The following is a 21,928-nucleotide window of genomic DNA, read 5'->3' as shown; positions in this document are numbered from 1 at the left end:
TTATTTTCTCTCACTAAAAACTTCTTTGCTTATCTTTATTTCGATAGTCACTAGTCAATAGCTCTATACTCTTAGTTAATTTTAGTTAGATATCATATAAATCTCAATTGTTCATAATCTTGGATAACGATCAAGCTAGAAACTACGAGAATACTATTTAAATCCAATTCATGTGGATACGATATTATACTATACTATATTTGATTAGCAAGCATAATTTAAGTGTGTTTCGAGCTCATCAATTATAAACAAAAATAATGATTGATACTCGATAAGCCAAATGATCTCATTTATGAACATTTGGAATATAAAATGGTAAATGCTTTTGTCATAGACACAATTAATCAAGAAAGAATTCACACTTGTAACAGTGCTCTTTTGAAAATTCTGTGCACTCTGAATTAAGGTGATAAATCTAGTCAAACAGCAATAAATATCAACAAGAGACATTATCTAATATTGACAAAAAAGGGTATCCAAAGTAAAATTTTGGAACCCTGACTTCTGATAAGCCTATACTGTTCTCATCATGTTCCTATAATCTAACACTCCCACTTCACTAATATACAAAATCCTGTTTCTCACAAAACTAACGTGCAAATATATCTTGTGTCAATTCACAGCTTGTTAGAGATTACAGCAGCTGGAAGAAGATGAATCTGCTATGTAAATTAACACCGGGGGTAACTTCACCGATGGAAATGACTTTCCCATCCTTTCTCACACCATCATGTACAAAAGCGTACTCTCAAACTCATGCCCGGGAAAGAATCAAATTGGTCAGTCATTATACAAATCCCAGAAGCAGCTAATCCAGTAAGGCCCTCTCCACAGTGGAGGGGAAAAAAATGAAAGAATCACAACAGTTAGCAACTGAAGTTCATGTGTACTACGAGAACAAGAACGGTTAGCAGCTGAGGTTCATGCATACTACGAGAATAAGAACACCACCTACTGACGTGCACACAGATCACGTTACTGAGGATGATCTAGAATCTTCAGTCTTGTTACTCCGGCACATGCAATCTGGGCAAGGGAATGAATATATTGAGTCATTTGGTCTTTTAATCTCAATACCTTTTGAATCACTATGTGCTCGTATATTAAGCATTTGCCGCTTGAAGCTCTTCCACCTGGAAGAGGAGCACATGGAAAACATACACTGGTCAAAAGCACTGCAAAACAAACATACAAGACTGCATAGAGTGCCTAACTAAATTGTACAGCAAGTTAGAAAAATGACCCTTCAAATTAAGATAACAGGTAAAGTCACCAGAACAGCAATGAAACACCAGAAGACCCTGGTATTTCAATGGAATTAAGTAACAATAGCCAGCATCATTACCGTCATGGCCATGGCCCCTTCAACATTGTAATACCCACTCTTTTATTTCTATCCCCATAACGACTTCTTTCAGTTTCTTTACAGGCACACTAGAGAGGTCTCACATAAACTGGAAAAAAGATGGCAGAAATGTTAACCAAAAGCTTACCCGATATTGGGATTATCATATAACAAAGCTAACTTCCTTTTGTCTGGCCTGATGGTCCTGGAGTGTCCACCATATAAGTATCTCCTATGGCCCAACAGAAAATGGGGGAAATTGCCTCCCTGAGTTGTCACAAATACTTCACTATAAAGGCAAACAGTATAGTCTATGGCAGCCATCCTGGAAGAGTAATTCTATAAGCAATAACTTGAGTCAGATGGTAGCCAAGGTTTTTTTTTTTGGGGGGGGGGAGAAGGAAGAAAAACTAAAAAGCCTGGAGACGGCAAATAACAATTTAAACCTGAAATGGAGCTAGTTCTTCTGGGGTTGCCAGCATATCTTTAGTTTGTAAAAGAGGAAACATTTCTAATAGTGGTTTCATATGTCGCTCGGAGTCGTATATTTTTCCAGATGCTAAATAGATGGATGTAGTCTTGTCAAATCCCATGCCTCTTAACATCAATCCAACCTGATAAAAAGTGTGTAGAAAATTAGCCATGAAAATGATAAAGCGCAAAGGAAAAGCAAAAACAATAAAAAGTTGATATCCAGTAGTAATGCTTGAGAGGTAAAGCCCACAGAATATGAGAATAACGTATAGTAGTTGGAATCTTACTAAAACGCTAGTCACACTCATGCAACTCACCTAAGCCAGTAGATATTGACTAAAGAAGACAAAGAAGAAGAATAGTCCACTCACATTTCCAAGGTATCCTTGTCACACATGATTGAACAAGGAGAAGAAATTTCAAAAATCCACTTACCACTAAGTATACTACTCAAGTCTCACGAGTCACTTCATAGATATTTCCTGGTGAACTAGGGGAAGCCAACAAAACTAATACAAGTAAAACCAGTGCAATTAAGATAGGAATAAGTATACACTAAATCTCTGACAAAGATAGGAATTCAGGAACTGAAATTAAGATCAGGTACAAAGAAGTGTTATCTCCAGAAAATATTTTAGACAATATGGTTTCTAAAGAAAACTTTTCTTAATGAAGGAAGTCTCACAAAGGATCAGAATGCTCTGACCAGGCCAAGAAAGTATAGGCATACCACTTATCTGAAATATAACATGTTCCTTTCACAGAAGTGCCTAACTACCTAAATTCATAAGATAAAAAAGATATAAACAACATGAAAGTCAAGTATCTTGAAAAGGGCTGAAAATGACAAGATATTACCTCTAAAGGAGTTAAGGGACACTTGCCATTAATCCTGATAGCTCCAGGACGAATCACACGACCAGGTTTTGTAAATTTTCCCTTCCATCCTCTCTCTCTTGCAGCATCCATGTCCCTTTTTTCTTCTTCACCACCATCAAATATACAACAAGAGAAAGCCACCATATCCTGCAAGAGAAAGTGATGGCTCAATACCCTTGGAAATCTAAGCTGTGGAGCACATAAACAATCAATATATAGCAGTTTGCACCACATGAAACTAACCTCCTCAAAGCGGAGATGCACAGAGATATACTTTCCACTATTATTGGCACTCCGTTCTTTCATTCTTGCAACCAATGTTTCCCCCAAACTCAAAATAGGATTTGAAAATCTAAGGGCTTCATAATTTGCCAGGCACCTAAGCCGCTGAACTGCTGGAGGAGCATCAAATGATAAACGGTTTGCGAATGGGGATATTCTAATGAGCCTGAGTGCACGATTTGATAACTCTTAGCAAAAATGGTGACCATAAATAACAAAACAAAATGCTTCAAATATGAACAAACGAACCTATCAATTAAGCATCAAAGAATTGGCAAGGAATATATATGTATTGCTTGATTATTGTCCCAAGCTATCGGGTGTTTAAATAACTATTATAAACTAGGAAAAAATCAAGGCTACATAATTACAAATAAATAATATCTCTCTAACTGAATCTGTACAAATATGTATGATAATGGCTCAGAAAATTAAACATGAGGCTCCTCTCTGTACAAAAGCTAAACACTTCCTGCATTTTGTTATCTTTAGTGGAGAGACAACTTTATAATTGTACAAGAATAAGATGAAAGATTTCCACTAAGAGTTTAGGTCATCACCCAGAAGGATCAATATCAAACATAAAGCACCAGATCCTCCAGCCTAAACCTTTCTTTTCTGTTTTGTGAGTCAGTCACCGGAAAATGGTAAACATGGAAAATCTTTTGAAATTAAAAAAGGAAAGGTGAGACAAAGGTTGCATAAAATTTAGGTGAAGACAAATCTAGTTTCCAAGCTGCAAAGTAAATCAGAGTTGTATTTCACAAAGAAAAGCACCAGCATTAGCTTGCTATCTTTCTGTCATCCCAAGAGAGAAATGCAACAAATCAAAATAAGTACCAAATGTACCTCAAAACATGAATTTTAAAGCAAAAAACCCAAGAGGAACCACCATAAGAGGAAGAGCAAGCACTCCAGATGTATATCATATAATCAATTATGAAACTACTTTAAACTAGAACTAAGTATGAGTTTCCATAACAAGGATTCCATCGTATCATCACAAGGATAAATCTCGTATCAATGATTAGGCCTAATATTCTAAGTAAAGGAAGTTCAGCCTAAGAGTCAAAGTGATGACAAAAAAACAGAAATGTCCAGGAACTCACTTTTCTTCGAGCAGCTTTGGAAGAACTGTATCCCTGTAGTAACTGATGGAGGACCAAGCCTTGATCCTGAAGTTGTAAACATTGCTCATATTGTAATCGAATCGTTCCATAATATAATCAGGAATCTTGTCCACCACTCGTACATCATTGGCTAGGGTTTTAACAAAAAATTCTTCATCATAGATATCTCCAAACTTGCTGCAGAAAACAACCGTGGAGCATTTTTATGATTTGCAATTAAAGAAGGTGCAGAATTAGATGGATGTTAAACTCAAGATTGATCAAGAGAATGGCCATGTTTAAAACAAACTAAAACCTACTATCTCAGAAATAATTATACGACAATCCACCACTAGATTTTAGTTTGCTTCAACAATACCTCAAAAGGAAATGGCACAAAACCTAAGGTATAGATTCCCAGACTAACAAATCTGTTCAAATTCTAGAGGTACTGAAATCTTTTTTGCGGTCATTTGTGATATATTCAATTAGAGGTAGTACATTTCTATTACAAGGAAGTCAGTTCTAATGCTATAAGAGCAGATAAAGCATCTCAAGAGCTTCAACAACACCAAAAACAACATACCCAGTATGATTCCACAAATAGGGTCGGGAGGGTGAGGTGTACGTAGACCTTACCCCTACCTTGTGTGAGGTAGAGAGGTTGTTTCTGATAGACCCTCAGCTAAAGAAAGGCAATTTCAAAAATACATTTGAAAAATTCAAGGGTAAAAATAGTAAAAAAAAAGAAGTAAAGATAGTAAAGGAAATATTAAAAAAATAGTAAAGCATCTTAAGAGCTTGTCATCACAAAAAGCTATCCAAGGTAATGATAGCAACCACAATTCCTAGCAACCACCAAATTCCTGAGTTTTACAGTATATAAATGTCCCTCTAAGGAAATACTGCATTACTCAAACAAAAAAAGAAGATGAAAGAGCTGGCCAACCTTGGATCCCTCCAAATGCTATGAAAATGGAAGTGTGGAATGACCAGGGTCGCATTAAGATAACCTGCCACAGAAACAGCATTGCATATCTGGAAGCACAAAGGCAACAAAAGTGATATTAAACTACTACCGTCACCCAAGCAAAACTTCAGCAATTCAAGAACAATTATCTTTGGAACTGAAGGACATACCGATGTCCTTTGCTGATTCAGACCACCATTTGCCTCAATATAAAGGTAACCATTTGATTCAGGCAAACCTGAAGATATTCAACATAGCCCAATGTTATCAAAGGCGAAAAACGCAATAAAGCTCTAAGGACTATTGGGGCATTAAGCACAAAGCGCAAATAAAGCGTGGGCTTTAACGAAAAAAGGCGCAAATGAAGAAAAACGACAAATATGTATGTGTATTCCAAGACTAATATCTATAAGCATGAATACCAAATATATGGACGAAGAAATTGAAGAAAATTTATGATAAAGTGAAATATCAATTGTTTAGTGCCGCATCTTCAGGATTACACTCATTGGCAAGAAAAAGTATGTCTTAGAGGCATGATGATAATATTGAAGCGCCCGCTAAGCAAGGCGAAGCGCTCAACATGTTTTGACAAGGTGGGTTGCTCTGATGGTAAGCACCCTCCACTTCCAACCAAGAGGTTTTGAGTTCGAGTCACCCCAAGAGCAAGGTGGGGAGTTCTTGGAAGGAAGGATGCCGAGGGTCATTTGGAAACAGCCTCTCTACCCCAGGGTAGGGGTAAGGTCTGCGTACACACTACCCTCCCCAGACCCCACTAGTAGGATTATACTGGGTTGTTGTTGTTGTTGTTGTTGTTGTTCAAGGCTTAAGCGCGCTTTCGAAACCTCATCACAAATACCCTATACCTACATGTGCTATGCAAGGGTACAGGTGCTCAGCACGAGTACTCGAAACCTTAGCATGAGTACTCACTATCTACCCGTGCTCCGCAAGGATACTTTAGACCTTAGCACAAGTTCTTGGAAACTCAACACGAGTACTTGAAACCTCAGCAAGAGTACTCGGTACCTACCTGTGCTCAATACGGGTTCTTAAAACCTAAGCATATGTACTTGAAACCATATCATAGGTGCCTAGAACCTTCAAGACCCAAAACACTACTCTTTATAAGAGTTCAATCCATTAGAAATAGGCAGAATAGCCTAATAGATACTAATACTTGCACCGATTTGACATTCTGGCCCCTCTACTTCATGGAATTTCAAAAAGATACTTGTACTTGTTCAAACATTACTCCCTCTGTTTCAATTTAGATGACACACTTTCCTTATTAGTCCGTTCCAAAAAGAATGATATATTTCTATAATCGGAAATAATTCAACTTTAAACTATTCATTTTATCCATTTTACCCTTAATAAGAAGCTTTTATAACCACATAAATGTCATGGCTCTCACAAAACTTTTACCCCTTAAGCTTTTAAGACCACAAGTTTCAAAAGTTTTTTTTTTTTCTTAAACTCTGTGCCGAGTCAAACTACCTCATCTAAATTGAAACGGAGAGAGTATATTTTAAACGCTTCTGACTGTTGACTAAGATTATGTGGCAACTATTTATCTGAGTTGGTACAAGTGCGCGATATACATGCCCGTAAGGGGCGTGATCTCTAAATAAGAGGCTGCATCGTATACTTTTATTTTATTTTTTACCTTTTTAAGAGTTTTTATCCCTAAACTCCATTATTGAACGATGGAAGCTTCAAGAGTTGGGGTAAAAATTAGGTTCTTTTTTAATTTTCTTCCGTTTAAATCTCACTGTTATTGCTGGGTATTAGTTACAAAATTCCGTTGCTACCATTAGTGGATCTGAGGTTGCCAAGGTATCGTTTCCGGCGACTAAAGCTTCCACCGGATAAACGTTTTTTTATCGTGTGACAGAATTCCCTCTCTCACAAACTAATTCAAACACACTATACACATAACACCTCCTTGAAGAGGAACCAGATACATTCATACACCTCGATTCTCAGGCACACACCAACACCTGTAACTTCGCCCATCACCATTACAAACAATCTCCCTCTCCAAATAATACTTTCAAACACCACCATTAAACACATCCTATAGACACCAAAACATACAAACACAATTTTCCCTCGCTTGAACATCATAGCTTCTCCACCCATACTCTCACTGTCTCTCAACAAAAAATCTCACTAGAGAATGCCCATTTTCTCACATCTCCACGCAAATCCCCAACCTCATCAAATAATTTTTGTCCACCCAAATTGATGAATGCTTCTCTGCCAGGGAGGTATAAAGGTGAAAGGATGGAAATTTTTGGGAATTTTTTTCTGAAAAGGTATAAGACAGATAAAGAGAGGGTGAGGTTCAGGTTATCGGTTATTTGGTTAACGTAAGGGTGGCATGTGGGCCGTTTAGGACCGGGACCGGCCCACTACCCAGCCCAGGACCGTGGGGAAATGGGCTGGGTAGTGGGCCGGTCCTATAGGCGAGGCCCGCGAGACCGGGACCGTTTGGGACCGGGACCGACTGAGAAGTGGGCCGGTTCAAGCGGTCCTAAACAGGCCTATCCGGGCCCAACGGATAATTTTTTTAAAAAAAAAATTTGACCGTTTGGCCATTTAAAAACTAGACGTTTGGTCTGCCAAAATAGCCATTTAACCCCCCCAAACTTTTTATAATTATACTTTTTCCCTATTTTCAACTATAAATACCCCCTCATTCTTTCATTTTTCTCACAAAATCATCAATCTCTCTCTAATATTCTTCTATAATTGCTTACTTAATTGCTACATTTTGTGCAAAATTGTGCAGTTGGTGAATTGAAGTCTTCAAGTCTTCAACGATAATTAATTTTCAACAAGTTGTTCGTCAATTCGGTAAACTCGTTCCCACTCTTAAGTTTTAATATTATAGTTTTGTTTGTTTTATTTACTTTGCTTGATTAATTAAGATGGCTTATTCCTTAAAAAAATGTTTAGTAAAAATAAGGAAAAATCCAAGAGTGGTGAATCTAGTGGCCAATCTGTTCCTCCTCCACTTCCCCGGCTCCCCGACCCAAACCTGTTACCCGTCCTACACCTCCTATTCTTGATAGCGATAATAGTTTATTACAATTTACCGAGAGTCAATTTTGCCATAATATTGCACCTGATGAACAATTAAACCATGAATATCTGAATACTCTTTATGGTAATCCAACTATTGATGAAAATGATGATGAAGAAATAGATTTTGATGAAACGCAACCGGATGACGATACACCCACTAGTCCTGCTCCTGAAGTTAACCCAACTAATAATAATCCAAATGATGCCCCGTCTGACCCTCTTGTTACTGCCCCTACTTTTTCTAGACAACCTTCTAAACGGGCGGAAACATCTCTTGTTTGGCCATTTTTTATTCAACTAAGAGAAAATAATAGGGCTTAGTGTAAAACTTGTGGCAAAGAGTTAGTTTTTAAATATGTTGGAAGTCGGGGGACGAGAAGTTTGACTAGACACATATTGCTACACCCTCAAGATAAAGCTAGATATTTTCGTATGAAAGCTTTGGCCGAGGGGACAAGTGCACCTAGTCAGGCTGACCTTAGTACCAGGTCTAATCAATTTCAACCGGGAATTAACACTGTTATCGGTGGTATTTTATATTATGATCCAAAAAAAGATCGGGAAGAATTGGCAAAAATGGTTACTGTTATGTGCTTACCCTATAGTTTTCCTTCTAACCCTCACTTTGCGCATTATATTAGAAAAGTTTATAATCCTACTTATAAAGGTTTTCCTCGCACAACCGTAAAGAACGATATTTATAAATATAAATATGAATATGAACAATATTTGCGCTATTTATTTACTCATATAAATTGTCGTGTTGCTATTACAACTGATATTGGTAGAAGTGGTAATGACTGTGATTACCTTACTGTTACCAGTCATTGGATTGATGAGGATTGGATAATGCAAAAGCGCATTATTGCTTATAGAATAATTAATTCACGTCACACATGGCAATTTATTTCTAGCACGATTACGGATATTTGTAGATATTTTTGCATTAATGATAAAATAATGCAGTTTCAATGGATAATGCTACTAGTAACACAAATGCTGTAGCCTTGCTTACCACTACACTAAGTCCTGCATTTAGTAACATTTTTCATGTTAGATGTATTTGTCATATTTACCATTTAATTGTGGGTGATGGTATGCGAATTTTAAATGTTGAAATTGAAAAGGTTAAAATACCTCTTAATTGGCTTTTTTATTCAAACCGTAGAAGTAGACTTAGAGAATATTTTAAAAGATGCGATGAATTTGGCCTAAGAGAAAGAACGGTTCCTAAACCTTGTCCGACTAGATAGAATTACATGTATGAAAGTTTAGTTATTGCATATGAATATAGAAACCCCATAAACTCAACGTTTAATGCTCATGTAAGTGATGATGATGAGCACCTTACAAATGCGGATTGGGCTAATGTTAAAATACTTGTAGATTTTTTAGAAAAAATTTCATATTGCTACATATGAATTTTCTGGGCAATATTATCCTACTATTTCTAACTGTTTAGTTTATATTGCAGAACTTGCAAATTTATTTGATCATTTTTCAGAGGATGGGAAAATTTATCAACTTGCTATTGATTCTATGAGAAAAAAGTTTAAAAAATATTTTTTCCCTATTCCCCCTATTTACGGTGTTGCTGCATTGTTAAATCCTACTATGAAATTAGGAGGTCCTCAATTTTGGTATGAAACTGTTGATAATGGTTTAGCACTTGAAGATAAGGAGTTGTCTAAACTTCCGGACGCAATAGCCTCAATTAAAATAAATGTTCAAACAATTTATAATGCTTATCAAGTTGCATTAGATCATGCTAGACCAAATGTTCCAACTCCTTCTTCTTCTAGTTCTCAATCATCTAAAAGAACTGCTGGAATAAGAGCACTTAGTGCTTGGGCAGGGTTCAGAGGTTCTCAAGGTTCTAGTACTAGTGATTTTTCACAACTAAATAAGCTTGAAGTTTATTTGTCACAGGGAATTGAGGAAGTGAATCTCGACGGCTCCTTCACTATTTTGGAATGGTGGAAGGACAAAGAAAAACACTTTCCGATTCTTTCAAGGATGGCCCGAGACATTTTAACTATTCAAGCTTCAACAGTGGCCTTAGAGAGCACTTTCAGTCAAGCAAGACTTAAACTCGGTGATTATAGAGCGTCTATGAGGGAGAGCTTGGAAAAATCAGTACTTTTCAGAGATTGGATCCGTTCGGAAAGAAGAAATTTTGGACTTGCTGAATCACAACCAGAGGTAGATGAATCTTACGAAGAAATGCTAGCTGAACTTGCGGAGGATGATGCTTCGCCTGGAAGTGGTGATGACCAAGCTTCTTTTCCGCCACCACCAACGGACATTCCTCCGGACCTTGAAGGATTTATAAAATTTGTAAGAGATACCATGTAAATTAATATGTAACTTGTATTTTGGCACATCTTGATTAGTTTCTTTTTCTTCTCAATGGTGGTATTAGCACCTTGTTGTGCTCATTCCATATTGCCATGATTTTTTAATGCTATAATAAAATTATAACGCATTGCTTTGAATATCTCTTTATTATAGTATATCTTAAGATGCATACTATCGAATATGGCTTATATACTATGTATATATCGAATATAGCTTATATATATATCTTAAGATGTATATATAGTATAGTATATATATAAGCTTATATATATATATAGAATATAGCTTATATATATACTATACTATAACGCATAGTAGATGTATATATAGTAAATCGAATATATATATATATATATAATAACGCATTGCTTTGAATATCTCTTTACAATATTTTTGTCTTTAAATTTGAATTAAAAAATTTAGGTGACAAGTTTATAATATAATTTACAAGGAATTGCCTTAGATATTTTTATTACCATTTTTTTTCTCTAACTTGTATAAAAAAAAAAATTAAAAAATAGAAAGTATTTGTTGGGCGCACTTAGGCCCGCTTAGGCCCGGGACCGGCCCACTTAACCCGGGACCGTTAGTTCATGGTCCCGGACCGGTTCCAACAAGAAGCCCGCGAAGCCCACTTAGGACCGGGCCCGGCCCACATGCCACCCATAGGTTAACGTGTGAAAGATGAGAAAGAGTATAAAATAAGGCAAAATCAATAAAGGATTATTTTATTGGTTTTTTGTAAAGATAGTAAATGGCGTGGTATATTTTATCTGATGTAGATTCTGATATCAGCGCGATTGAGAGGCACACAACATCAGAGGGATTTAAAACACCCAATTTTGAACAAGTTCAAGTGTCTAAATGAAATTTCGTGGAGTAAAGGGGTCAGGATGTCAAAACGGAATAAGTACAGGTGTCTACTAGGCTATTCTGACTTAGAAATAAGAAAATTTTAGATTACAAGAAATAAGAAAAGTTATTTGAATAAGAAAACTTATCTAAATACCGAGGTTCCTAGTTTTGACTAATTAGAGAAGAATATTTTGTACTATAAACCTAAACATATAGAATGTGGTCATGAACCTGAAAATTTCTAGCATATAACTGCAGTAGTTATCTTGAATTTCAAATTGCGATAAGATTATGCATTGGGAAACCTCCAATATAACCTGAATGGCCGAATGCAACCAGAGAGTTGCACTTACTATATGAAGAATAATTAAGAGAGAGGGAGAGAAGCAACATAGTGTACTAACGAGGATAAAAGATAAGTTTGATTCTCCAAATTTTCTACCTCCTGAGGATTTGTTAATGCACGGTCTCCATTCTCCACCTCTGTAGGAGTTTTTCCATATTGTTGATATCTACAGGAAATTTGTACCTCTAGTTAGTAGGATTGTAGAACATAAAAGCAAAAACAATATTTACAAAATTGTTTTCGCTGCAAGTACATTTCACAATGAGCTTCATTACCAACATTAACATCATGAAATAATGGACAAGCTTCACCATCTTTGTGAGAATTTGAATTAAAATACCAGGAATCACAAAATAACATCAAGTTACAGAGTAACACACTTATTGACAGATGTACTGCTATGAATTAACAGATGATGAAGAAGCAAGGATGAGGTGATAAAAGAAGAGAAAATCTATAGGGTAACAGTAAAACAACTATGATCAATGGCATTGATCCACAACAGAGGAGAGCCAAATACACTCAGTATTACAGATCTAGACTAAACAGGAGCAATCCTAATTGAATAAATTTGCACTGGAACTAACTCAGTAATCCCCCAAAACCCACAAGTCAGGTCAGGAAAAGATAAAGCTTTTGTTTTTCTAGATTTTCAACTATCAACAGAAACTGAAGCCATCATTACTGCATCTCATAAAAGTCTAAAAATCATCACTACAAGATAGAATTTTTATTATTAAAAAAATTAAGAGTCTAACCGCATGAGCAGTGGAATTATCGGAGTCCATTTCGGGTCGAAGCTTGGCATAAAGCTGGGGGCTCCGGTAAAGGGACCCGGGAGCAGGGTGGTGCCTGATGTTAGGAACAACATCAAACGATACTGTCCCCATGTAAAACAACATCCCCGCTATGTAGAGCAAAGGAGCAAAGAGGAAAATCCCCTGACGGCGAAGCAGAACCGATAGAATGACCCAAGCAAGACGATGGGCGAGGGTTCTCGGTCCGGGTTGACCCGGGGTAAAACGGGCACTGGGTTTGACCCGGGATCCACCACCACTATTACTATTACTAGTGCTGCGTAAACGAGGCGAGCGGGAACGGGGGGATGAGGGCGTGGATGGGCTGCTGTGTCCACTGCTCGGTAACCTATTGTAAGCGTGCATATCGACAATACAATAACGCTCAATTACATTGCATTCTATAATTTTCACGAATTTCCCAATCCTTTATCTCAAAAGGGTTTTCGAGATTTACAACAACATTCTTCAAAATTATTGTTTTTCCCCAACCCTTTGTTCCTCTCTCTCTGAAATTGGATTTGATACTGGGTAGAGAGAGGGAGGACGTTGAAGAAGAGAAATACAGCCAAGAGGGAAAAGGCTTAAACAATGGTGAAATTTGCGAAAGAGAAAAATCGCAGAACTGAGGAGGAGGTGCGCACGTGACCTAATCAAAAAGGGATGCAATTGTGCTGTGATGCAAGGAGGAATGCACGTGCCTCTCATTAGTGACGAGAGAGAGAAAAACAAGTATATATCATATGTGTGTGTCAGGCGGCATGCTGGAATAGTGGGACCCACTGGGTGAGTTTCTAGAAAATAGCATAAGTTAGTCTGTTTTGGTCGGGTAATCAAAAAATAGTCAGTGTTTTAAAAGTTATTGAAAAATTATCACTAGTTTAACTTAAACAAAACGTTCCAACATAATATGCTGGATTATAGGACTATTGCGTGTAAAATTCTAGCATATTATATTGGAACTCCAACATATTCTGAAATTATGCTGGAATCTCATATGTAAAAAATTCGAAATCCAACATATTATGCTGATTTTTCCGAAATTTTAAATTTTTATTCATATTTTATCTTTATATAAAAAGTTGGCTAAAATTCGATTACTTTTGAAACTGTGACTATTTTTCAATTATACGTTGTAAATTAGGCTATTTCTAAAATAAATAAAAAAACGGTTTAATTCCTTGCTCATAAGTATGACAATTACGCTTTTATAAAGTTAAACGTTTTACTATCTTATTTATTAAAATTTGATTAAGAATATATTGGCTAGACTCTAGAGGAAGGAAAAAGGATAATACTGTGCTTAATGAAAGGAGTTGAAATCATAGAATAAATTTCCCACTCATTATCCTTTCAAACATCTTTTTCCAATTGCATGCTTTAATTAATCAAGATATGGATTTAGCCCATGTGTATTTTTACAAAATTTTCCAAGACCAAACTCAAAACCAAAATAGGGTGGTGTTTAGTTTCAATATTTCAACATATATAGTGGGTTATCGGATTGGTTTAGATGCTGGAAATTAGCCAAATGACACAATTTAGCTTTGGTTTTTGATTTCAGAATCAGATTCCCCCTATTTCCCCAAACACACTAACCTTGGATTTAGGGGCTAACATATGAAAGTAGTTAAATATATTTAAGTTGAGAATTTTTGTAGTTTATATTATCGTATTATATTGTTTATTTTAAAGCTCTAGTAATATTCTTCTAACAAGTTTGTAATCCAACACAACAGTTGTCAAAACCAATTATTACAAAATAGATCGTACTCATACGCTTTTCATAAAATTGTTATTTTGCTTAACAAAGATCTTTACCGTGATTTGACAAGTCCATCAATTACCATAAAAATAAAAAATAAAAGGGGTCGCAAGTGCACAAATAGCCAATTCTCAGGGATGCTATTTAAAGATTAGTCTATCCTTATTTTTGTCCTGAAATTTTAAACTAAAATTTTTAATTTCAGGACAACTCATAATATTTTTGTCTTGAAAAATTGAAATCAAGGACGCAATGACTAATTCTAAATAACATACCTTTAAAGTGGCTACTGGTGTCATTTCTACCAAAAAAAAAAAATGAAGCATTTATTAAAGTGACAATTGGAGCAATTTTACATTAGGGGGAACGAGGGTGGGCCTAAATGGATGAGAAGCCCATTAGTGGCTTAGCCTATGTCCAACACACAACATCCAAATTACTGGACTTTTAAAAGACAAACTTTAGGGCATTAATTGGCCCAATATAAGAAAAAAAGGGAAAATTAACCTAACTGTCACTCAATAAACAACTTTGAGATTTTTACATGGTTGATCTCTTCTTAAAAATTATTGTCGTAAATAATAGCCTCTTTTGTTTATTCCAAAAATAACAGATTCTTTTACCTTTCTAGCAGTTTTGATAAATTATGTGGTGGTTTAAAATTTTAACCGACCCGCAAATTAAGGGATAGTTTTGATCATTATTATTTTTAACTAATTTACAACTTTAACTAAATGTGGAATCTAATTAATTATTACCTATTTTCTGATGCATTGTGTCTTTATCCTCACACATTTTGTATCTCTCTCAATCTTTCCTTTATTTTTCGAAGTCCAGTGAGTCACTAGAACATCAGAAGCATTTTTCATATTTCTACTCAACCAAAACATAAATGGTATTCTAGTCTTGTTCTTCTTCAATGTCTCCTGGAACATCGTTGCACTTTTCCGCACAATTTTTCTTTTCTATTTTCCTATTAAAGGAATAACATACGGATATACATGTATAGTCCCAAATTATACATATAATATTATGTATAATATAGTTGGTAGTGGTTTGATAATCCTTGTATATTATTAATATAAATTTCGTATAATGTGTATATAAAAAAAAATCACATATATATATACACACACATGTTTTTTTTCTTATAAATACATGGTTTTGATATATATATATATATATATATATATATATACCGCATACATACGTTAAATTTTTTCACGAAATATATGCATATTCTTTTTCAAGATATGCAAAAAAAAAAAAAGATCAATAAATAAATATATAAATGGTATAATATACTCCCTCCATTCACTTTTACTTGGCGGGTATACTAAAAATAAATTTTTATTTTTACTTGTCATTTTACGCATATCAAGAGAACATATTTTTTTTTTTCATGTTTTACCTTTAATTCATTAACCAACATTTCTTGAATAAATAGTGGTCAATTTTAGTTTTTCAATGCTCAATATTGAAATTCACAGAGAACTCTTCATTATCACCCTTTGTTAAACACAAAAATCTACTAAATTCAATTATTGAGTATCAATTAATAGGGTTATTGTGATAAAATTATCATATCAATCATTATTTCTTAAGAGGCGTGAAAAGTCAAAACGTGCAAAGTAAAAATGAACTAAGCAAGTAATTTACATAAAGAAAGACAAAATATTAGATTTTGTACATAGAAAGTAGTATAATTTTACTAGGGTTGCATTTGTATAAAAGAGTCCATATACGGAAAGGAAAGAGATCTGCTATGGAATGATTCGGCCTCCAACGAAAGAATAGGAAAAGATATTTCCAATTAAGTATGTTATAAAAATTCGATTTATAGACCCCCCCTCCCCGCTCGAAAAAAAGGAAAGGATATTAAGCTAGCGTTTGACCATAGATTTTCAAATTTATTCTGAAAATTTTGATTTGGGTGAAGTTTGGTTTGAAGATAAAAATATGTTTGGACATATGTTTTGGGTGAAATTTGGTTTGAAAAAACATGAAGCATGACTTATACCCACAAGTTTTAAAAACTATCACAAATACCCAATAATACCATTATCAATAATATTCATTATATTATCGCAAACCAAAGTCCTAAACATAAATAAATTTGATACAAAATTATCATTTTTATAATGAACTACATGATACACTATCATATGACCGAGAAGACGAAGCAACATCGTTACAAAATAATAAATGGTGGGCTCTTTTATTAAATACAAAAGTTTGGGGCAATTTTTAAAAAATATAATAGTGATATTTTAGCCCAAAACCAGCTATTGAGCTAGTTTTGGGATTTGGCCAAAATGTAGGCAAAATCTATGGCCAAACATGTGTTTGTCAAATAAAATCCAAGTTTATTTTGGCAAAATATATGGCCAAACGGGTCCTAAATATGATTGGTCCGTTTTTGCCATTGTAGCTTGATTTTCGCCGGTAAGATATTACCATATTTGAATCGAAAAGAATCTGCTATATGTATAAATATTTTATTGACTTGCTTGTTAATCATTAACTGATGCCAATCTTCCGTGATATCTCTTTAAAAGTGTGCTAGTAAAAATCTCCCAAAAACTTTCCCAACCAAAAAAAAATGGGAGATTTGCATCTATACTCAGTTTTTGGGTCACATTTTAATTTATAACCGCTTTGCAAAAAAAATTGCAAGCGTACCCACTTTTCAGGTAACTTTAGGCATACGGGCCTGAAGTAGCAAAAATTTATGTCTGAAGTTTGAACTTCCTAATATTTTGCCTGAAGCATAGCCTTATCAAAGCAAATTTTCAGATATTTTTGCCTGAAGTTTGGCCTGACTTGCAAAGGCAATCGCGCAAATTTCAATTCATAGTACAGTGGAAAACTTCAGTTCAATAATTGCTGAACTTCAGCAATTTTGGCTGAAGTTTTTGTTTTGTAATTGCTGAACTTCAGCATTGTAGGAGTTGAAGTTTGTTTAGTATCTGCTGAACTTCAGCATTTTAGGAGTTGAAGTTTGTTTAGTATTTGCTGAACTTCAACTCCTAGAGGATGCACTTCAGTTCAATAATTGATGAACTTCAGGAATTTTGGCTGAAGTTTTTGTTTTGTAATTGTTGAATTTCAGCATTCTCGGAGCTAAAGTTTGTTTAGTATCTGCTGGACTTCAGCATTTTAGGAGCTGAAGTTTGTTTAGTATTTGCTGAACTTCAGCTCCTAGAGGATGCACTTCAGTTCAATAATTGCTGAACTTCAGCAATTCTGGCTGAAGTTTTGTTTTGTAATTGTTGAACTTCAGCATTCTAGGAGCTGAAGTTTGTTTAGTATCTGCTGAACTTCAGTTCCTAGAGACTGCACTTCAGTGCTTGGGTCCTTTTGGGTAATATTCCAAATAGTCAACTTGAACTTCTCGTCGTCCATCCTCATACCAGGAAGGAAGGTATCAGTGGGTTCATCAAAACTTTGCCATAGCGGCTTCCCTGACAAATCATCAATTAAACCAAGTTTCGTGAATCCAAGAGTTTCACTTTATGTGAAAAATAATAATATGCATAATAATATCATCTAGAGGAAAGAATAATATCACCCGAAGAAGAAAAAGAAGGAGGAGGAGGAGAAGGAGGAAGAGAAAGAGGCCTGAAGTTATTTAAAAAGTGGGTACAAGTTAAAACTTTTTTAAAAAGTGGATATAGGTTAAATGGGGGCGACCAAATAGGGCACCCCATGCAATATTTACACCAAAAATAGCCCAAAATAAAATATTTATTAAGAAAGGCCCAAATGTCATTTTGGGTCCAAATAGTTTCAATTAATGTCAGTTTTTTTGTGTCTGTTATTTTTGTAATGCAGACATCGTTCTCTTCTCTAAGTTTTCACTATCTCTTTATCTCTATCACTCCCCCCTCCTCTCTCTCTCTCTCTCTCTCTCTGTCTCTCTCTCTCTCTCTCTCTATATATATATATATATATATATATATATATATATATATATATATGTGTGTGTGTGTGTGTGTGTGTGTGTGTGTGTGTGCGATATTTTGCTAAATTGAACCAAAATTGCTGAAATTGACGTCGAAACAAGATATATTTGCGGTTATTTTTGTCTGATTCCTGGTAATTTGGTGTAGAAAATCTCTTGTTTTATATATTTTTACGAATTGCATGTGTTTTTGGAGAAGCGATGTTGCTTTTTTTAGGCTTTTGCAACTGGATTGTTTAGTTAGAGTTTATCGTAGGTATCTGTTATAGATGATTTTGTTAGTTTTGATTGAGTATTGTATCAATTTCTTCACAAAATTCTGTAACCGTTTGTTTGTAAATTTTTTTTAAATTTTCTCATTGAACCTAGTTTCAATTGTGAAACAAAGCAATATGACAAGACAAACTCGTTCGATGAGTTCATCACCTTATTCAAAGTCGGTTTCAATTGAGAAATTGAGCAACATGAGAAGAGAAACTAGGTTGATGAGTTTATCTCCTCATTCATCCCCGATTTTAGTTGAGAAATCGATTGATGAATGAAATATGGGAAGACAAAATTATTCCGACAGTGTTAAAATATTAGAATCTCGAAATAATGTTGTTGGATAATTTGAGAAAAAGAAGAACAAAAGGGTTAGAGTGGATGATGTTGAAGGTAAGAGAAAAAGTGTCGTGGAGGACGAAGTGAATTTGGCTGTCAAACCAAAAAAAAAAAAAAGGTTTAGAAGGCAGAAAAAGTTAAAATTCCTAACAAAGTTTGTAAGGTACATACAATTTAAGTTATATTTTTTTCTATTGTTGACAAGATATATTTGCGGTTATTTTTGTTTGATTCCTGGTAATTTGGTGTAGAAAATCTCTTGTTTTGTATATTTTTATTCCTGACAAGATATAGAAATATCTTGTCGTGTCATATATTGGATTTAGTTTGAATTTGTTTGAATTGGATTTAGTTTGAATTTGTTTGTTTTTAATTCGTGCCATTTATTTGTAGCCTTGGAAGCTTTATATTCCAGCTGATGAGCATTTTCATGTTACTCATTAGACATCATATACTAATGTGGACATCGTATCAGTTTTACAGTCAAAGTTGACTGATGTCCAGCTTTGGATATTTAGGGAAAGTTATTTTGGCTATTTCCTTGATTTACGCCGAGTTGCTATCCAGGCACAACTGATTCGTTCTTTAATGTTTAGGGAGTTGGTTCAACACAAGTATGATCAATTTTATGTGAAATTGAATGACGAATGTGTTTTACATTTTGGCCTTCGGGAATTTGGTGTTATAAATGGTTTAAACTGTTTTTGAAGCAGAGTCAAAGAAGTCGTTTATTGATTGTTTTGAGAAGAAGAAATGACAGTCTGATGAAGACACAGTAAAGATTGCAATCATTTATTTCAGAAACATATTTCTAATGTCCACTCAGGCTCAAAAGACATTTATAAGTAAACGTGATTTCCATCTTGTCGAGAGTGGTGAGTATGTGTCCTTTCCCTAGGGTAAGATTGTGTTTCGAGCTTTAATGAAGTCGATGAGGGATATGTTGACGAGAAAGTCTGAGTTTTATAGGATTGGAGGATTTTCCTCTTGCACTACAGGCGTGGTTCTATGAATGCTTCATTGTAATTGATAAAAAGTTTGTTGTTCACGTTCGAGATCATACACCACGCATATTGAATTGGGAAATGACAGACATGCCAACGCATGAGGACTTCTCTACTGGTTTCTTCACCAACACAGGGAATAAGGTACCAAAGTTTATGTATTGATGGGTTATACATATATGATACACTATAATTCATTGTGATACATTAAATATATAGTTTTTATACATCTTTGATACATCTAGGACTGAAGCACTTTTTGTTACATTTGCAATTTAAAAATATTTATCCTACAACTGAAGAGCTAAGGAGATTTACTTTGCCTATTGAAGTTAACGATGAGTATCAGAAATATTTGAAATCACGTAACAGGGAAAAATAGTTTGGTGCAAGCGAAGACAAATATGGTGCACATCCAGAGGAAGACATCAGTGGTCGTCAAGACAATAATTTATTTTGAGCATTATGGAGTTTGGGGGCAATGGAGATGTTGACATGGATGGTTGTAAGTTGTGTTTAGTTGTGCATTCTGCACTTTTCTTTTTCTTTTCTTTGTTGTTTTTGATAATTCGATTCTTTTTATAAAAATAATAAGTCGGTGGAAGTGAAGGCAAAGATGTTCCACATTATCAAGGAGATACCAGTGCGCATCATCGTAACAACATTGTGCTCGATGCAGCAGATTAGTTAGGTGTCAATATCATGGAAGAACCTTTTGATGTGAAAGTTAACATATTTGTTGCTATAGTAACTTTCACACCAGATGTAGCGCATGCTGGCGCTATTGGTGAGACTGCAGATGAGGCGGCATGGGAGATGGCGGAAGAATCTGAGAAAGAAAAGGTTCCTGAATCTCAGACTGACATTGTTTGTGTGACTACAAGTGTTGATGAGGCGGCATGAGAGATGAAGGAACAATTTGAGAAAGAGGTTCCTGAATCTCAGATTGTTCTGCACCAGCCTAAATTACTTTCTGAAGTTTCGCCGCAAATGGAAAAAGAAAAGAGATGTCGTGCTAAGGCCGTGCCGTCTCCGTTCATTACTGTATTTGATTCAGGATCCAATACTAGTGTTGTTGCAGCGAAAGAAAAAAAAACAATTTTATGCTGTTAAGCATCCTTTTCAAAGCAAAATCGGAACTGGCGTTAACAACTCTTTGTTGAATGTATTTGATGTATGGGTCAAAGAAGGAAAGTACATAAAGAAGTATATTTCCAACTTCTAAGTTTTGTTCAGATTTATATTTTAATATATTGTCATTTGTAGCATTATTTTACATCAAATCACTATATCTCTTTTGTGTATATCTGTAACCAGGAATGAAATTTACTCAAACTATGTTAGTGAACTCAATCTTGCTTATGATCTTGGTGTACATCATGTTGAAGACAAAAAATAGTTTTACACTGTCATATAATGGTCAGCCTTTAGATGACTCGGTATGTAAGAAGTTACTTTTACAGATTTATTTTTTAATTTTAGCCATTGTACACATGATTGGGCCTCTTAAGTAAGAACATATTATTAATTTCTATCTTGCCTGGCACAAGAGAAGAAGTGAGCATTCATTTTCCTTTGTTTTCTATAAATTTGGTTTGAAAAAGCGTAGCTGCTTAAAGCTTACGAGCCTTCAATGATTAATTATTTGTTATGTTTTGTTTCAGCAAATTGATATTTTGTTCTATTATTTGAAGAAGAAGGGGAAGTATGACAAAGACCCAGTTGTAACATTCACCACAACATATTGGTACTTCGATGAGAAAATTAATGAGTTGTGGTAGGCATTTATTGATACAGATGGAGATAGTGAAGTGTGCAATCCAAAATATATCATTGCAGAGTATATTCAGGGGTATGTCTTGGATTCCAATGTTCCATGACACACTGTCGAGCAATGCCAATTAATGATGCGGAACAATGGCATTGGATAATGATTGTGATGTCTTTCAAGAATAGGTGCATATATGTGAATGACTCTATGCGTGGTGGAGCTGCTCACCAAGACAAAGTTCATAACATAATGCGCAAGTATTCTATGTTACTGCCTCATTTTTTCGTGCACACATATCTATTTAAACAAAAAA

At 35.1% G+C, this 21,928-nt stretch overlaps 1 protein-coding gene across 2 annotated transcripts; it reads right to left on the bottom strand.

Moving 5' to 3' along the window:
• Positions 1-340: 340 nt before the first annotated feature.
• LOC104094448 (protein ESMERALDA 1) lies at positions 341-13,198 on the bottom strand. 2 transcript variants are annotated; one of them, XM_070187239.1, is made up of 10 exons: positions 12,470-13,195; positions 11,808-11,877; positions 5,230-5,297; positions 5,039-5,127; positions 4,090-4,287; positions 2,942-3,146; positions 2,678-2,845; positions 1,792-1,959; positions 1,494-1,684; positions 341-1,133 (listed from the first exon to the last, which is right to left on the bottom strand). In XM_070187239.1, the coding sequence occupies exons 1-10, from the start codon at positions 12,872-12,874 to the stop codon at positions 971-973; spliced, it is 1,725 nt and encodes a 574-aa protein (XP_070043340.1). In that variant the 5' UTR covers positions 12,875-13,195; the 3' UTR covers positions 341-970. The 2 variants fall into 2 exon arrangements, with proteins under 2 accessions (XP_070043340.1, XP_070043341.1); XM_070187240.1 differs by lacking the exon at positions 341-1,133 and having other exon boundaries at positions 1,531-1,670; positions 12,470-13,198.
• Positions 13,199-21,928: the final 8,730 nt, after the last annotated feature.

This window comes from Nicotiana tomentosiformis, chromosome 10, assembly GCF_000390325.3.
Source record: "Nicotiana tomentosiformis chromosome 10, ASM39032v3, whole genome shotgun sequence".
NCBI classification, from domain to species: domain Eukaryota; kingdom Viridiplantae; phylum Streptophyta; class Magnoliopsida; order Solanales; family Solanaceae; genus Nicotiana; species Nicotiana tomentosiformis.
Note: the sequence above shows the minus strand (reverse complement) of the source record. Positions and strands in the feature narration are given on the sequence as shown.